The 18,573-nt window shown below is 46.2% G+C and overlaps 1 protein-coding gene across 3 annotated transcripts in view; it reads right to left on the minus strand.

Moving 5' to 3' along the window:
* RNF220 (ring finger protein 220) overlaps window positions 1-12,855 on the minus strand; it is a 213,466-nt gene extending 200,611 nt beyond the window's left edge. Inside the window, exon 1 of one of the 3 annotated variants that reach the window (XM_063407233.1) lies at window positions 12,120-12,855. In XM_063407233.1, coding sequence (XP_063263303.1) covers window positions 12,120-12,744 — 625 coding nt within the window. In that variant the 5' untranslated portion in view covers window positions 12,745-12,855. The remainder of the gene's footprint in view (window positions 1-12,119) is intronic. The other 2 variants (XM_063407234.1, XM_063407235.1) reach the window with 2 other exon arrangements.
* Window positions 12,856-18,573: the final 5,718 nt, after the last annotated feature.

The raw sequence follows: 18,573 nt of genomic DNA on the forward strand, positions 1-18,573 counted from the left end.
TCCCTAGACAAAAAGGTGGGCTTATTTCCCAAGAGGTGTCCAAGTACACCCAGAGAGCTCAGCGAAAGCAGCAGCCTGCTGGGTGCCTTTTACCCACAGACATTTGATGAAATTAATGGCACAAAAGTAAGTATAAAGGCTAAGACAAATAGAACTGGCAACAACTTGAACCTTTGGCCTGTCCTTTGAAAGTCTCTGGCAAGTCTCAAATCTTCTTGATCTGCTCACTAAAAGGATGACTGTCCCACAATTATTTTCCAAGCATTTGTTGGCAAGTTGTAGGAGGAAAAAGGCATTTCACTGAAGCTGTTAGTACAAAAGCTCAGCTCCAGCCAGGGGCTGGACTCCACTTCAAATTATAATATTTTAAGTACCTGAAAATAAATATTTTGTCAGCTGCTGAGAATTAAGAAGTAGCTTCGACCTTTCAGAGAGGGGAACCCTGCAGAGAGCGGCGAGGCTCAGAGAGTTAGTTGCAAAACAAGCTCTGCCCTAGCCATTCAACCTGTCTAGCACACACACAGCCTGCCCTCCCATACTCCCAGCTCCCTGCAAGCTGCCCAGAGCCTCTGGGGCACAGCAGACTCTCCTGCACCCTGCAGCTCCTTCCCAGCCAGGAAACGTGCTGACAAAAGGGACAGAGCAGCACTTTACTATAAACCAGGTGCCACAAGTAAGCTGAGCATCCTTGAGATGGCAACAGCAGTCACCAGTCCCCTGTTGCTCACTGGTGCTGTTGTGTTGTATTGTATCGCTCACAGACCTAGGAGTTTTGTCCACAAGGATTAAAAATATTCAATTTTGTTTTGTAAAATCTGACTGTGACCAAGCACCTGAGTAGATGTACCCATCACCCTGTCACTGTACCACCGCTCAGATCTCTGAACACTGTTCATACTCCTGCAACAGCAAAAGGAATCTGCACAAAGCAGGAGATCTCTGCTTTTCCAGCAGAGCTCAAAGAGTTAAATCCCTCTCCCTTCCCCCCATCTTTCTGCCTTTGGCCTTTAGATCAGCCCTGGTTGCCAATGAGGACTCATCGAAACACCACCAGGCTGGGCCTGTCAGGAAGGAAACCAGCGCGTCCAGAGTTTTGTTGTTCTAAAGACTTTTTTTTAAATTTTATTTTACTGCTCAGGAAGGAAGCCAGAGCTTGCGCTTCACTCCAAGAATGTTGATTACTCATCCTTCCCTGCATTATTTCTTTTATCTCTCACTTTTATCTACCTTACTCCAAATTTTTACCCCAAATTCTTTCTCTACCATTCCTAGCCACTGCTTTCAGCTGTTCATCCAAGTTTCATTAAAAAGAAAAAAAAATTGGCAACTGTTTCCTCAGAAAAAAAATCCCATTTGTCATGTTTGTTAAACAAGCCTCCATCCCTCCCCCTACGCAGCCTTTTCAATCCAGGCACCACAGTTATGACCACAGCTCGAGGATCTGGGCACTACAAAACATGACCACAACCACCCTCAGCTGGAGAATATCATAATCCCTGCTTTAGAGACAGACGATGAGAAATTACTCTGCTTGTCCAAGGTCAATAGAATCCACAGCACAAGCACAACCTATGCTCAGGGCTTTGCCCAGGCAGCCCTTCCCTCTTCCTGCTCCGCATGGCTGCAAGGATTAGGCACGCTCAGCTCTGCCAACAACTGTGTCCTTCATCTTCAATACCCCCCCACCAGTCAAGCTAGGAACCAGCAACACAAGAATCAGCATGTGACGAGTTGATGACACATTTCCTTAGATGCAGAAAACTGTGGGTCCTGGATCACCCAAATGTCAGTGAGCCACCTGAGTACATAGCAGAGACACTATCAGCAAGTGCTGTCTAACTGCCTTCTCCTCCCAGGCTCTGCAAAATCCATCACACCACCCGGGGCTTTCCTTTTCTTCTTTGCCCAGGTGCAGCTAACAACCCAGACACAACTGGCAACATCTGGGAGAACACACACACAGATGTTTCTCATTGACATCATAACCTTCCCCAGCACGTGCCCAAGCCCCAGGGTGGGCGCCCAGGTGGGAGACACACATTGGGTCCTCACAGTGTTCCCAAAGAGATGAGGAAAGGTGAAGCTTTTTTTTTTTAGTTTAAGTTTCTTCCTTGAGATGTGCCACAAACCTGGGGCCTGATCTGAACCACACCATACACAGCTTCCCCTGGCTCCTACACCCACAACATCTCTGCTACACGCAAGCAAGGCCAACGCAAGTTCTCTCTGCCCAGCTCTGTCTTACTCTAATACAATCCTTCCCTGTTTCCACAGTTAACGCATTGTTTTCATTTTAAGAGGGGAAAATAATGAGATGGTGGGAACATTACTTCTGGCTAATGGAGACAGAGATCTGCAGACTTTCACAGCTTACTTTTTCCAGTATATCCTAGTCCTGATCCAAATATCATCATACTTATTTCAGTCCTGGACCAAATGTGGGACTGGACACAACATATTGGCCAAATTAAGACAGAAATAACTTGTAGCATTTTTCTACTTCACACTCTCTCTAACACCTCTTGCTGACATTATATTTCTCGTATGCAGATGCCCTGCTTCCCGCACTACTGAATGTCCCTGTGCCTTCAACACAGCTTCCCTGAACGTTAACCCCAAATCTCGACTGAAGGCAGGCTGCCCATCACCTCTCCCCTTCTGTAATCAAAACAGCTCTTTGAGAGCAACACTTTTTTGCATAAACCTTAATATGCAGAAAGGAAGGAGCAGCACAGACGGCAGCAACCAGTCCTGAGGAGCAGAGCTGGCAGGAGCAATGCCAGCTGTCCTGTACAGGTTGCATGCTGAGCAAAGTGCAAATCTGAGGGCAAAGAAGCAGGGTTGTAAGAGTTTGACTGCCCACTCTCCCCTTCTCTTGTCTAAGGGGCACCTCCTGATGTATGAATCCACTCAGGCTGGCAACTTTTTGATTGTAACCATTAAGTTCCTCTGCTCCTTTTCAGCACAGGGTTATCCAGGTCACTGATTGCTCCTTCATCTCCCCAGCAAAAAAAAAAAAAAAAAAAAAGCATCAGTGGTCAAGCTGCCTCCTCAGGGAGGCTGCAGACCAGTGCTGAGGAGGTAAAAGCTGTCACCCTGGCTAAGGACTTTGCCAGAGGCTTATCTCCCAACTATAGTGCTGGAAATATGAAGTGAGGCTGGTTTGCAATCAGAATAATAAACAAGGGAAGGAAACGAGCTTCAGCAGCCCCCTCGGTGGTGCTGCAGCGTTTGGATCCCTCTGACCTGCACTGATATCCAGCTCTCAGGATTTCCACCCATCCACAGGCATCGCGAGATGGCCTTTGCGAGATCCCCCACACTGCAAACACAGACAAGGAGACAAGGTTCCCTCTAGCCTGCATGGGCCAAAGGTTGGGCTGGGTGCGGGGCAGCTCTGCTGCAGCACGGCCAGGCCACCCTGATAAGGCTTTCACTCCCCCAGCCAGAGGTGCAGCACCCAGGGTGCCATTCACCCTCCTCTCTCACTCACAAACACCCTCGCATCACCTCCCCAACAACACAGGAGCTTGCGTGGGGCCTGGTAGGGAATTTTGTGGAGCATCCCCCCGAACAGGACTGACTCCTAAAGAAATCTTCAGTACTGAAAGCCAGGTTGGAGAACAGGGCAGAGCTGTGATCCGGTACCAGGTCTATTCCCATCCCTGCACAACCGCCAAAGCAGGCTCTCTGCAATGAGGGATGATTATCCTATGTTTCCTGATAGCAAGGGATGCTACAGGACAGGCAATTTCACATTCTAAATGGCTTTGCAAGTTGTTTCCTAAAGCACAGGGAAACAATATAAAAATCAGATGAAAAGGTTGAGTCCTTTTTAATTAAAAATACCTTAATTTAAATCAAAGTCCCAAAAATCCCAGTAGAAAGAAATGGGTCTTTCAGGGCAGTGCCCTTTTACTTGCTGCTCTGCTTATAAAAACAATTGTTTTTGGGGAGGCTGTCACAGAAAGCCTTCACCCGAGGTGCTCTTCCCAGTCCTTTCTGATTTAGTTTTCATACGAGTGCCAGGAAGTATTCACCTGCCTCCCAAAGAACAAGCCCATGCTTGGGGAGCCAGCTGTGCCACCCAGCCCAGCAGCTGCAGCTGGATGTGTCCTGGCAGCCTCACCCTGTCCAGGACTGTGGCACTGCACATCTAGAAAGCCCCAGTAACACTGAAGGATTGTAGCTGAGAAAAGCTCATGTGCAAAAGCTCTTGGGTCCTTCTACCTTGAAAACTTAATGTGGTTACTCTGGTGAGAAACAATTCTTAAGAATCAGTGCTGCTGGCGGATACCAAGGACACAGTTTCCAGCTCTTCCTTTTAGGAGTATCCAGAGACACTTGCTGCCTTCCTTTTCCCACTGCAGAGCAGCCCAGGATTCACAAGAAAAAGCACAAAACACATTCCAGCTCTGCAGTTCAGTGAGAAAGCTGTTCTCAGCCTGAAGTTAACAAAAAAGGAAGGTTTTAAAGAAATACTGATTAGAAACTATGTCCCAAGTGAGGAGAGATATGATGGAAGTGTCCCACACCTGAACTCCACAAGCAGTTCTGCTTTCAGCAGGACTCCCTCCCATGTTATCTGCGTTTAGGACAATAAATCTCTCCTTGCTTTGCTCCTCCCCAACATTGTTTTCCCCCCTCTTCTGTTGCTCAGGCCACTGCTGCAATTCAAGATGCCAGCAAATGGTCAAAGGAGAGAAGAAAGTGATGGCTAAGAAGAACTCCCAGATTATCACAACCACCCTCATGTTTTTAAAAGACAGAACAAAGGCGAAATGGACAGGTACAGATAGTACCAAACCCAGCAGTACTTTTTCAGCCAGAACTTATGTTGACGTGAGGGCTGGGTCAATATGGCCAGCAAATACCTAATACCCAACCAACAACAGGAAAATAATTCAGTTATAAAAACCCCTGAATTCAGAGTGATGAATTTGTCCCAAATGTCTGTCACCCATCAGTTTCTACACTCAGGCCAGCAAAGCCAAGCAGGCAAACAGTGATGTTGCATGAAAGGGGAGAAAGACACATACACAGCTTACATGTGTAGATTTACAAAGGTGCACATGCCCTTTTTCAGAGGATGCTGTACAGGAATCTGATCCTATATTAAATTTTCCAAATAGAAATCCATTATTTCTGAAGAATTTCAATTGCTCTGCATAGCTGAAAAATGTCCTCGAAAGTCCCCAAATCTGCTATTCTACCCTGAAGAAGAGAGGTGAAACATTCACAGGCTATCAAGCACATTGACATGATAGAAGACCACCAGTGACATGAACCACGGGATAAAAATTGTCACAATTTGCTATCAATGGCTGCTTTTCTTGGAATGTGGTATTAAAAGGAAACAACTTTGTTCCCACAATGAATTTGCATTAGAAATCCATAATAAAATAAAGCTTAATACCATACAAATGGGTACAGTTCTCTATAGTGCTCCTGATGCAGATTAAGGTTAGACAGATTTTAGATGACAGTTATTTACCTCAGTCTAGCACCATGTATGCACAAAAAGAATTTATTTTATAGCTGCAGATATTAGCCAGAAAAAAGAGACGAGAGGAAATCTTACAGTCTCATGTAAAATATAATTATGTCTGTTTTCTACTCCTTGGAAGGCAAACAAAGAGAAAAAAATGAATCTGCTGCTAGCATTTAATGGGACTTGTCTAAATGATATCAAACAAATAACAACCAGCAGCGATTCACTAACACTTTCAGTTCAGGTTTTTTTCATTGGGGAATTCCAAAAACATTAAGACCTTGTTGCCTTGAACACTTTCAGTCCTACAGAGCAGGATTAGGCCCATGCCTGAGCGTGTCTCTTTCTTTCAAGACCTTCAAAATATCAAAGGAAGAAAAATAAATCACAGAGGCACTAATGCTTATTCTCTCCCTCCTGAAATGTTCACATTCCCCCCTGCTTCTCCCAATTCCTTATGCAATCACCACCAATCAACCAGGAAACTGTTGCTAACTCTTGAATTTTGCAAGTTAGCAAGTAAAATAATAAAACAATGTTTTAACTGTCAGAGATCCTGGCTCGCAAAGTGCACTTTGGTCATTTCCTTTAATAACTGTAGTTTAGTAGTAATGATTTATAATAGTTCATAATATTCTACTAACTGTACTATATTAATAATACTCATACTTTGCCCTTGCCTAGCATCCTCTGTCAGAAGATATCAAAGCGGCACGCTCCGCTGTGAGGGAGGTATCACTCCTCCCCCGTTAGGGATAGGGAGCCGTGACTCCGAGCCATGCCCGAGGTCAGGATTCCCGATCCCCGGCACCGCTCGGCAGCCGCCAAGTCTGCCTGCACTTCTCCTGCCGCAATCCTCTGACAGCAGTCGAGTCTGATCGATGGGGCCGAAGATTTAATGTGATTCATTCCTTCTCGCAAAGCAAGGTTTGGCCAGCGGTTTTAGGGGCCGTGGTTTTGATGGGAAATACCCAACAAGGTGGGGGGGTTTCCCTGCAATTGTGCAGTGAGTACCCTCCCGCCAGCATCCAGGCACGCAGGGTAAAAGAGGAGCAATAAATATTTACTGCATCCATGGCCATCGCTCCAGCAGGAGGTGGATAAATATAACATTTCGATGTTGCTCGGCACTCCAAAGACAGTGGTTACACCAGCTCCCGGGGAGCCCAAAAAGGGAGAGGGCACGAGGCATCTCTGGCACGGCAGAGACGAGATGAGGGCTGGCCGGGTGGCAGCGGCTGCATGGGGAAACATTTTGGAGGAGAAAACAGCCCCAGCCCTCCCCCTCAAACGATCAATTAAAAGCCATCCTTCTGCCGAGAGCGGGCGAGGACAGCAAATGAGGGCTGGAGGAGCAGCGCCCGGCCGGGCTCTGCATGACAATTGATGGGAAGGGGAGGCCGGGGGAGGCAGCCCCATCCCTCCTCTCACCATGGTGATTAGGTATTCCAAGTGCGCCAGATAGCCCCAAATAACAGAAAGAGAAATATAAACTGGAGACCGGCAGGTCCAAGGGAGGCCAGATGGCCCCGCAGCCGGCAGGGGCTGCTCCCATCCAGCCCTTCCCCACTTTTAACTGTTCAAACATTTCTTTATCCCGACAAGACAATTAAGCCGAACAGCATGGAAAGGAGTCTCGGAAACAGTTTGCAGAGGGAGAGAGACGGTTGTTGCCAGAAAAGCAGGAAAAAGAGATGATTGCTGCATGCTCCAAGACCTCCATGCAGCACGCTTTACTCCACAAGGATGGTACTTGGTGGAGCAACAGGGATGGATGCATGGCTGTCATCCCTGCTACTGCCCATCTGCCTGCCCAGTCCTTCCAAAATTCCACTATTGCTTCTTCACTCCTACATCATGCAGGGCACTGCATGACAGAAAGAAACATTCCACTCAATTTATTTCATTATGTCACAAGCGGAGTTAAACTTGCAATTTCCCATGATCGTGGCTGATTACAATTAGCAACAAAGCATCACTTCATGTTAGACCCCAAATTTTACCGGCCTTGGAAGTGGTGCATCCCAGAGGGAAGAGTTGTGAGCAATGGAGGTGTGGACATGTGCATTCCCCCTCCAACCCATTGTTCCACACAAAAATAAACCCTTCCTGGCAGCACACGTACATAGGCACACACAGATCTCTACAGAGGTCATAACACAAACCCCAACACGTGTCTGAGCAGGTGGGTGACTGCACAGACAGCCCTCGATCTGATTTCCAAAGCACCACATTACTCAGGAATTCATGCTGTGGTCATCATAGCCCTGATGTCAATCACCTGAAGTGCTATTTACATTTGATCAATAACAAACCAGTTGTTTCAAAAGGAAAACTAACTCCATGCTAGAGATGTTCTTTAAAACCCCAAAGTGGAACAAAGGGTTCACAAATACATTATACAGCTTCTTCTGCAGAAAAGAAACCAGTTGCAGCACAAACTATGTCCAAGGTGAAATATGATTATTAAAAAAAATAATAATCAAAATAATATAATCACTCCTACTACAGTCAGCAGACATAAGGGATGAGCAAGAATCTCAGCCTACTCCCAACTCAAATGTTCATCCCCTGGGCAGCAGGAGCTGGGCAAGGGCCACCAGCAGGAGCAGGGAAACTGAGACTTGGAGTGCCAGACTCTGGCCAGAGGATGGAATCAGTGGCCAGGATGTAGAGGATCACCTTCACACGCTGGTTTGTGCTCCAGCACTAGTCACAGACAACACGTGAGAGAGACCAAGCAGCAGTAATGGGAAACTGTGGTCCCAGGGAGGCTGGGGACATGGGCTGCCCACAGGGGTGGCAGAGGTCTCTGCTCTGACGAGGTCCAGCTCTTCACCAGGAGGTCCCAGCTTCGGCACCAACCTCAGCCTGTCACTTTGTGGGAAAGCAATGCCACAGGAGCTGGGTACTATGACTGAACGACACTGAGGCAGATTTTATTAGAAGTAAAAAACCAGGAATCTTTCCTTTTTTTCCCCTGATTTTAAAATAGGGCTATAGATCTCTTTTGCAGAAAGGAACATGCCATTTATTTCCACTCCTTCTAGGAATCTCAATTATTGTACGCTTATTAAAGCAAACCCATAAAATATGTCTTCCAGTGCCTTTAACACATGCTTTACAAGAAGCTCCTAAACTCTAACAAATGGCATTATTTTTCTCAGTAAGCACCTGAGGGAATGGGCTCATCCAGTACACGGTATGTCTGCTTATCCGTGGAAAGGCTCCACTTTTCCACATGTTCCCTGTATACCCCATGCCTCCGGATGTCCCGAGTACTCACATTTTACAGCAAGAGACAACTTACCTAAATGCAGACATCTGAGCCCAATTTGCTGATTAACAAAGAGTGCAGTCCCACCCAAAAGCACACCAAAGATGTGGTCCCTTTGAGGGATGCAGGGTATGGGTCCAAGCATCATTCTGCCTTAAAAGTGAGGAAAGGTTTATGCAAAGGGCTGAGCAACCTCTACTGCATGAACACATCTCTTACGGGGCCAGGTGCTAATCTGGAATACACCAGAACATATCACAAATAATTTTACTGAATTCTGTGAATTTCTTCCACTGGTGAAAGCAGGCTGAGACTTTCCTCCTATGCTTCAGAGGACTAAATAAGCACCTTCCAAACACTCCTTGATGTGCAAATATCTCATTTTGATCCTTCTTTTCTTGCAAAGTCTTCCAAGCAAAAACCTATTTTTCAGGGAAATTAAAACTCAGTGATTACATTTTATTAAGGAAAAAAAAAAAAAAAAAGAAAAGCGGGGGGAGTTTCTCTAGAAAATCACCATTTAAGCTATGAGGTGAAACAAATATTTTAATGATCTATTCAAAAAACGCTCCTGTGCAGTGGAACAGAAGATCACGCAGGGCAATCATAGTAATTCAGCTTCCATGTAACACAAACCCTTTCAGCAATCTGAAAAACACCTTCACCGAAACGGTGAAGCTCTGCAAACCTGAAAAGCACTCGTTAGACATGGGAATGTGGATGATCTAAGAAAATTTTACAATTCTTCCCTGCAGTTGTAGAAAAGCCTAATTAATTACATTTTTACCTTGAAGCTACAGCCATCTACCTGATATAAGGAGCATAAGTTGGCAGCTTTTACAAAGGGTTATATATACTAGTTACACAAGGAGTCCACAAAACTTCTCAGAGACATCAAACCCCCAAAATACACATTTCTACAGGAACTTAAAAAATATATCTGCAAATGCTAATGCAAAAGAGCATCGCCATTCTATCTGCAACGTGTGATCTCTTGAATTCTTCACTTCAGAAGTTTCTCTTTTCTGATGGCCAGCATCAAAGACCATTAGGATCCTCTAAAGGCTCCACAACTCGCTGTCAGCCTCCAGCAAACACACCCATACGTGTGTATGCACACACCAAATAAACTCGCCGTCTTAATGGAGCGAAGTTTCCATGGTGCAGTATCTATATGTGATGGGAATATGACACAGAGCCAACAGACATATTTAGTGTACATCACCCTGTTGGTTACAGAAAAATTTTAATGTTGATGAAGTATCAGGATGTTGCATTTGCTCAGCTCTACCGTGCAGAAAAGCATCTTATAGAAATACAACATGGTAACAAAAACAATACAACAGAACACCTTCCACTTCTGCCCAAGTTTTCCAGGCTGCCTGCAAAGTTTTTATTCTGCTTCCTTTCCCTGGCAAGTCCCCTGCCACAGCACTGGCAGTGGCAGTGGCACTCGCCTGCATCTGCCTAAGCCCCGTCTGCTCCCAGAAGGAGCGAACCCGCGCTCGGCACACGCTCTTGGCAAAGGCAAGGCACGGCGATGGATGTGGTTGCGTCTGTCTGTCCGCAGCTGTGCTCCATGTGGTCTAATTCATTTAACAGATTTACTTCTTTAAATGGGGTATCTGACAGGATTTTGCCAGCAAGATCCACAGCAGCTGATGCGCTCTAAATTCATTTAGCCAGCGGACCCTCTCCTCCGCCGCTATCTCTCGGAGTACTCTTTCGAGCAAGCTTCATTTTCCCAGCCAGGTTATATCGATAAGGGAAAGAGCACCAACAAAGATGTCTCTAAGCCTTGCCATCTCACCTGCCTCCCCCATGGATAATTGTATTACCAGCTTCCACACATCCACATGAGCTCTCACCTACGGCCACTTTCCCTACAGACCCAAAAGGAGAGAGAGGAGATGCTGAACAATGAAAGGAGCTTACGGCACAAAAAGTAGCACGGCTGGGGGTGGGTCAGAAGGAGAAGGGGGGAGAGACACAAGGGATCACAGTGGTACTGCAAGAAATACACTGCTCCTGCCATCAGTGGGAATTGTCCTACCCTCGCAAATGCCGACAATAAAAGACACACTTGCAGCATATTTCAAAACCAAAGAGCGATGGATTTAAAAGGCAGGTTGATTTTATGATGACTTTTATTGAAAAGGTACGCTGGGTTTAGGCAGATGTCTTTTAGCGCCGGTAAGTTAGCACAGTGCCTAATTCAAGGAGACAGCCTGAGGAAGCAGCGCCGACAGGGGAGAGAGAGCCACAATGTCTCTATTACTCTCCTCGGTATCATAAAGGGGAGAAGAAAAATCACGTCTGGAAGAGGGAGGAAGCAACGTTGCAGCAGGTTTTTGTTTTTTTAAAAAAAGTAATAATAATAACAACAACAATAATAAAATTGTTTTATATTAATAAAATTCAACAGAACAAAGGAGCCCATGTGAAAAGCAAACCACTCACTCCTTGATTACATGTCTGGGTTTACATGAAAACTCTAACCATAAGTTAGCACTCTTCCTTGGGGTACCACACTGTTGCCCCTAGACCACTCCCCATCGTGGGTCACCTCCCAGCTCTGCAAACCTGGAAGCCTGCCCTTCATGAAGGACGGCTCTGCCCCTCTGTGTAGGCAACCCCACAAGGGACAAGGTGATGGGGGAACAGAGAGTTACAGTCATGAACAAGTGGACTGAGTTTCTTCAGTCCAATCACTGGTCTGCAAAAGGGCACATCACCTCTCAGCGGGCACCAAAATGGGGGAAACATTCAGAGAAAGCACATGATGCAACAGCTTAATGAATTGTAAAAACAGTTTGTATTTGTCGTAAAGAGGGAGCTCAGTGGCCAACCATATTCTTAAGTTAGCCAGAGGGAAAGGCACTTTTGTCCTAAGCTGAGGCATGACTCGTGATGGTCGGTAATGCATTTGCTCTAAGAATGGTGTGCATGAAGAAAAGGTCAGAGAGAAATACCTGAAGAAGCAGGGAGCACATGCTTGCTGCACACTTTGGGAACACTCCTGGCTACACATTCCAGCTGCATCCCTGTTTCCACACATACATGTACCAGCACCTCTAGCCTCACACTGGTGCATGGACAGTTTTCTACATGGTCAACATCACCTCTCCAGCTGTGTGCTGGACGGTGAGTTTCCTTCAAGAGCACCTCACCTTAAAATCTGTCAATATCCTTTTGGAAGAACAAGGCAATATTGCATGGCAAGGCTCAGCAGACAAGAAAGGCTGCTTTGCCTCTGCCTCCAGCAAGTCTCACAGCACTGCGGGGCAATCACCTGTTGCGTATCTCAACAAGGCACAATTAAAGAACCACCAAGTCAAAAGAGGTACTTACATCTGTCACTTCGGTCTTCGGGACTGGATGAGGTCTCACGGTCAGAAATGAGGCCAGAAACAGCAAATATCTTCTTCCCTGTATCATCAACTTTGAGGGAGCCAGGGGAGCTGGAGGGGAGCTGGGTGCCAAACTCGTACTCCTTCCCATCAGTGTCCGAGAAGCGCAGATGGGGTGAGTCGGTGTCATGGCAGTTTTTGAGGCGCTTGGCCGGCGTAAAGGCTGACTGGTAGCTCTCCCGATCTTCAGTGGATGCAAAGGGGCGGAAAGCCCCGACGCCACTGTGGTTCAACATACTGATTGGGGTGCAGTCCAAGTTGGGGGGTGCAAACTGGGGGTGAAGGTGAAGCAAGGACGGAGGAAAGTCACGGTTTGCAAATGCTCCTGGCACCCCACCTTGGCGGTGATACATGGAGGCAAAAGTATATGAGCCATTGGTGAAGGGAATGTGCACGTCCTTATCTGCTGACACAGGGACCCCAAAAGGCCTCGGCTGCTGGCAGGGAATGGAAGCATCACGGCTGGCTTCGGCTGTGGAGGCGAGAACCATCAGTGCTGGGGAGGCCAGTGGGTTGGGGAGGTAGGGTGAGTTCTCCATCTTGAATGCTGCCCGGTGTAAGTCCATCGGAGTCTCTTTCCTCAGCAGGATCACAAGCAGAACGATCTTCCCCGGAAGGAAAGCAAAGCGATGCCTAGGAATGGAGCGGGGAAAATTACTGGAGCATCATCACCCTTCGAACACTGCAAGGAAACAGAAAGGGAAAGAAAACACAACCAATTAGGTTTCTGCGCTCATTTCTCTCAGATGCTCCAGCAGCAGAGCAGCCACATGTGTTACAAGCCACTGGCCGGAGATGCGCCACTGTTCTCATTCAAGAAAATCAATAGACAACTTCACACACTAGTGGAGTCAGCCCTGGCCCTCCAGGTTAAAGGGTATCATCCAGTGCAGATGGATGAAAGGCAAACCAAACATTATAACATGCAGATTTAATAATGCACTAATAAAAAATGTTCAGTCTAAAATTAACATAGTAACTCCAAATTATAAGTGGAATTTTATATGGCAAGTGGCACGTATATATAACCGCAATAAACTTAAGAAAGCCCCCCACACACACACCCTGCTATTTGCTTGGGGGTTGGGGGTGTAGAACCAACATAAAAATATCCCTTGTACACAGTTACCCAAATCAGACAGCACACACGGGTGTAACTGTACACAATGCTTTAGACGTAGGTAAGTGACAAGTATTTTCTCTCACTCTCACAGTACTTATGGGTAGATGTGTTCTTGAACACACAGGACTCGATACCATCATACATGTGTATTTACACCATTGGAATGTAGGAGTGTGGCTGTGTCCGGGTGTGCGTGTGTAACACACACACGCGTGCACACACCGTCCCTGTAAGCCAAAGCAGAAGAGACTTCCCCAGTAAAATGCTTGGCGTCTCTGACAATACTGAAAATCATAATGGGTGCTTCTGCCATCTGATCTCTGCAAGCGTCTGCCTTTCGGGTCGGGGACAAGAGAGGATGGATCAGTAATTTTAGTTCCTAATGCACTCACTCTTAAGTAGATTTGTAAACTGCCCTGGATGTGCCATTAACATTTGGAGGAAAATGTTAACAAAATTTCTGCTTCACATCTTCCTGAGCCTCCCAGGTTGGCTGCAACCACCCACCCAGCCACAACCCCCTCCCAGGGTGAAAGAAGGGAAAATCCTTCTTTCTCTATCTCCCCCAGTTTGCAGTGCCTTTTTGTGTTGTTATTTTCTCCCCCAATCAATCCCATGCCTTTTCTTTTAAGCTTCCGCCGCCTGCCATTCAGGCCCCACAACCCAGCTTAAAATACAAGGACTGTAACTTTGAAACAATATACTAGCCGCTGGAGCTCAAAGGGCCAGAAAAATCATATAATAATAAAAAGCTGTTACAAATTGTGCCTCTTAAATCCAGAGGGTCAAACATCTCAAATAAAACTTAGTGAAAGAGTGTCTCCCTAATGGAGTGTCTTTTGTACTCCATGAATGAGGCAGCCTAGGTTAACAAAGTGTATGAAATCCAGTCTGGGGCTTTAATGCAGTTCAGTGATAGCATTTCCTCTCTCCCATCCTGTACCCAGCCGCTCCACTGACTGTTATGAATTGTGAAGATGAGTGGACATCATCTCTCTGCTTCCTCATTTGGCACTCATCCTTACAGACATCATTGCTAAATTACCAGATTATGTATCTCGCATTAACGGATTTGCTCTCTTCCAAATTTTAAATAACTTTCTCGTTGAGTTCTTGCCACAGAAAGCGAGGGGGAGAGGAAGAGTGAGGGATGCCAAGGGCAGCCTGGTCAGCACTGCAGTCCTGGGTACACTTGCTCTGCTGCTCCACATGAGGCTGATCAAAATCTGGAGGTCAGAAACCTGCAGCCGCTGGCAAATTTAGAGTTTTGGGGGGCTTATATAAGCATGTAAATATAAATATAAATAAATAAATATATATACACACACAATTATATATTCAAAGAGATGCATGCAAATAAGCCCCTGTCGTCAGAAATAAATGATCATTCACATGGAAGCAAAACTGAGCAATCACAGAAAAACACAGATTTCCAGGAGAAAAAAAAAAGGCAGCCACCTCTGCCTGCTTTTCTATTTTTACTTGTGCTTTCACACCATTACGTTAAATGTATTTCATAAATTAGTAATCTGGCCGCAACACTTGACACTCCTGTAGGATACTGTGAATCACTATGGCCGTTTATTCGTTTGCAAACTTCATTACACCGGGAATAAATCAACACATTACAATATCTCAGCCAGCCAAATTTAATTTTTTTTCAGCTCCCACTTCCTTTTTCGTTCTCTCTTGCTCCCTTATCGCCCAGCACCTCCCCACCCCCCAGCAACACGGACAGATTAGGCTGCGGCGGACCAGTCATTATGAAAATCTATCGTTAATACACTCCCAATGTCAAAATGTCATAGGTTTAAATACAGAACCCAAATATAAGAAAACTAACTGACCTTCTTAATTAAAAAAATATGGATTGCAGGGTAATCAGCTGGATGGAACATTTGGGTGCTGGGAAGGCGGTGGGCACAGGTGGAGTGAGGAGCTGCTACTTTTCTGCCTCTATGCTGATTTTTTTTAATTTAGCACCTCGCGCAAATCCAGATTAAAATAACTCCAGCTATTGATCTGAGCAGTGGAATTGACATTAATTTTAGTTCACTTCTCACTTTGCAAAGGGATCAATAGGAAGTAATAACAGCTGACATCCCCGCTGAAAGGAGGAGAAAAGACGGGCTAGAGACAGAAATCGAAAAGCAACCAAATAAATCAGCAGCTACTTTTCCACGGCATCAGACAAACTCCAAACAGATTGCAAAAAGTCTTTGTTGAATTAACTAAACAAGGAGTAGAGGGAGGGAGGGTGGAGATCAATCTAGGAAGCTATACAAACTGTCTACCAAGTATGAAGGTTAGATGGACATACTGAAAAGTAACTCTGAATTTTTTAGTATTGTTTTTTTATGGCTACCTATATGCATACTTATTGGCTTTTAGAGCTACCCTGTTTAAGGTGTACACAAATTACCTGTGTAATCGTCTATGTTCCTAATAACGAGGCTAAACACGCCACGACCAAGGCAAATTGTATCAAGAACCTTTAGCGCTGAACCATAACAAAAAAAAATCTCTCACCAAGAAACAAGTAGTAATCAGTTCTCTCTGGCTTAGTTTTGAATCCTCTGCTTACAAAGGTTGTAGCATGGTGCTGCATTAGTTAAAAGGAAAGTCTGATAAAAGTAGAAGAAGCCATGACAGAGCTGCATTTATCAGGCATCACAAACACCCACCAAGTGGAGAAAACAGCAGTGACCACTGGTTGTAAGTGTAAAAGCCACTTGCTAATCAGCCTGCAAAGAAACGTGCTCATATGCAAGCACATGCACACCCCATACACAGCCACCAGATCTGCAAATCTTTTACTAAATGTTACTCAGAGTTCCTATTACTAAATCACCTCTCTGCTATCGATTAAAATAAATAAAACACACCACTCTGGTTTCTACAACAGGTTGCATTTTTGTGGTCTCTCAACCATTTCCAAATGCCAGAGATTAAAGTAATGGGGCAAATTAACGTCTTTCTCCCTCCAGAAAAAAAAAAAAAAGTTTTCTTGGGGAAAAAAAATTAATTAACAAGCTATAGGGGAGGAAAAAAGATGAAAACATTAGGAAATCTAGGAAAATTGATGATGCATGTAAATTAGGAAATGCCCAGGAAAAAAAAAATCACAATATCCATTTACATTAAAAAGTTTTTCCCCATAAATGTCAAGTAGGAATTTAGAAATATGCTCTGCGCAGAAAAGCCAAAGATTATAAAACAAAATAATGCCAGCTGTTTGGGGATTTAAGTGCTCAAATGGATTATATATTTGAACCAAACTGGATTTCCTTATAATAAATAAAACAAATGCAAGCTCGAAAGCCAACAAAGGAGAGCTCTCATCACTGGATTAAGATACAAAGGAAAAACAGTTAATTTTTTTTTTCCAACGTGTAAAATATGCCAACTGCAGCCGCACACCCGGACAGCTGCCGTGGAAACTGGTTTAAGGGGGAGAGGAAAAAAAATTAGGAGCGCGGTGAACGGAGGAGGCGGCGGCGGGGCCGGGCGGAGTGGCCCCGGTCCCGGCCCTGGACTGGGCCCTGCTTCTCTTTGGCTGTAAACTTCTTCTTCAAAAATTAAAAAAAAAAAAAATTAAAATCTTTTTATTTTATTTTAATTTTTTTGAGAAAGAAACGCGGGGGAAAGCCCCCGGGCCTGGAGGGCGCTCCCGCGGCCGCGGCTGCCGGAGGGAGGAAGCGCCGGGGATTTGGGAAGAGGAAAACAGAGAAAGAAGGAAAAAAAACCCCAGCGCACAGCCTGCCCATGGGTTTGCTGCCGCTTCGCCCCCGGCCCGCATTCCCGGCCCCGCTCCCGACTTGGCGAAATCCGAACGAAAACCGCGGGCGGCGTCGCTCCGGGGGAAGCCCCGCTCCGCCGGGCAGCGCGGGCGGCGGGCGCGCCCCGGCCCCGGGCACCGGCCCCGGGCACCGGCCCCTCACGGCCCCTCACGCCCCCCGCGGGCGGCAAAGCGGGCTGGCACCCGCCCGCCGCCCCCTCTCCCGCCCGCTCCCGGTTCTTCTCTCCCGCCCGAGGAGATTGTTCAATAAACCCAAATAAAATAAAATCCGTCGGGGGTGAGCCCCGGGCTGGAGCCTACCAACACCGCCAAGCCCCGCCGCTCCGCGCTCCCCGCCGGCGCATTAAACAGGTGTTTGGCGGGCCGGGGCTGAGCGCTCGGCTCGGCTCGGCTCGGCCCGGCTCGCCTCGGCCCGGCTCGGCCCGGCCCGGCTCGCTCCCGCCCGGCCCCGCACGTCCCGCCGGGAAGCGGCGATCGGGACGCAGCCGGGGCCGCTCCTCTCCGGCCGCCTCGGGAATTATTCACTCCCGGGGTGGGCAGCGGGAGGGGGCACAGCCAGTCCTGTCCGTACAGCCCGTTAAGCCGCCTTTCCACCCCTCCACTTTTTCTTCCTTTTTAAAACCCGAGTTACAAAGATCATCAAACGCGAAGATGCCCAGAGTTGTTTGGATTTATTGCAACAATCACTTACCATACACATTTCCTGTGTGGAAGGATAAGCATTCAATACAACTCTTTAAGTAGACAGTTCCTAATGATTTCATTGTGGTCAACCAGATGGTTTTTATGTATTTAGATCTGAAGGTGAAGAATTATTTTCCATGCTTCCAACCTATTTACAGACTTCCCTGGTCTAGAGCTGGGGTTGTTGGTTAAAAGAAAGAAAATCCTGCAATTTCTCGATCGCATCGCTGGATGATCCAGAAAGTTTTCTAAAGAACCTAAAGTAAAACCAGGGACAATTCCTTTCACCTCTTCTGCCTTTCCAAGCTACGCCATTCACATGTGGAGTAATTTTAGCTCATTCGTTGAATAACGCTGCCAATTTAAACCGCCTCTCTACCTTTGTTTTATCTGCAATAATAAAACCAGAACAACACCGCATGTGAGATCCAGGCACTTGGTTCCTACCTGGAAGCAGCCAGGGGCAAGGGCGGCAATCTTTTAGAGATGAAGGACCAGAAGAGGGACGAGGATGTTGGACAAACTTCAGCCGCGTCCAAAATTAAGCTAAGTGCGACTTAACAACGAGTGGTCGAAAAAAAAAAATTATCAGTCTTTGAGCGGGGATCGCATTTGGGGGACGGCTTAAAACTAAAGTTTACCCGCGAACTGCGCGATCGCAAAAATGAAAGCTTCGGAGTAAATAAAATTACTGTCTGGGCAGTGTTACTTGAACGCACAGAAACCCTTGAGGGTGTTTTGGGGTTTGGTTGGTTTTTGGTTTTTTGGGTTTATTTTTGTTTTTTTTTT

This window comes from Prinia subflava, chromosome 10, assembly GCF_021018805.1.
Source record: "Prinia subflava isolate CZ2003 ecotype Zambia chromosome 10, Cam_Psub_1.2, whole genome shotgun sequence".
Lineage (NCBI taxonomy): Eukaryota > Metazoa > Chordata > Aves > Passeriformes > Cisticolidae > Prinia > Prinia subflava.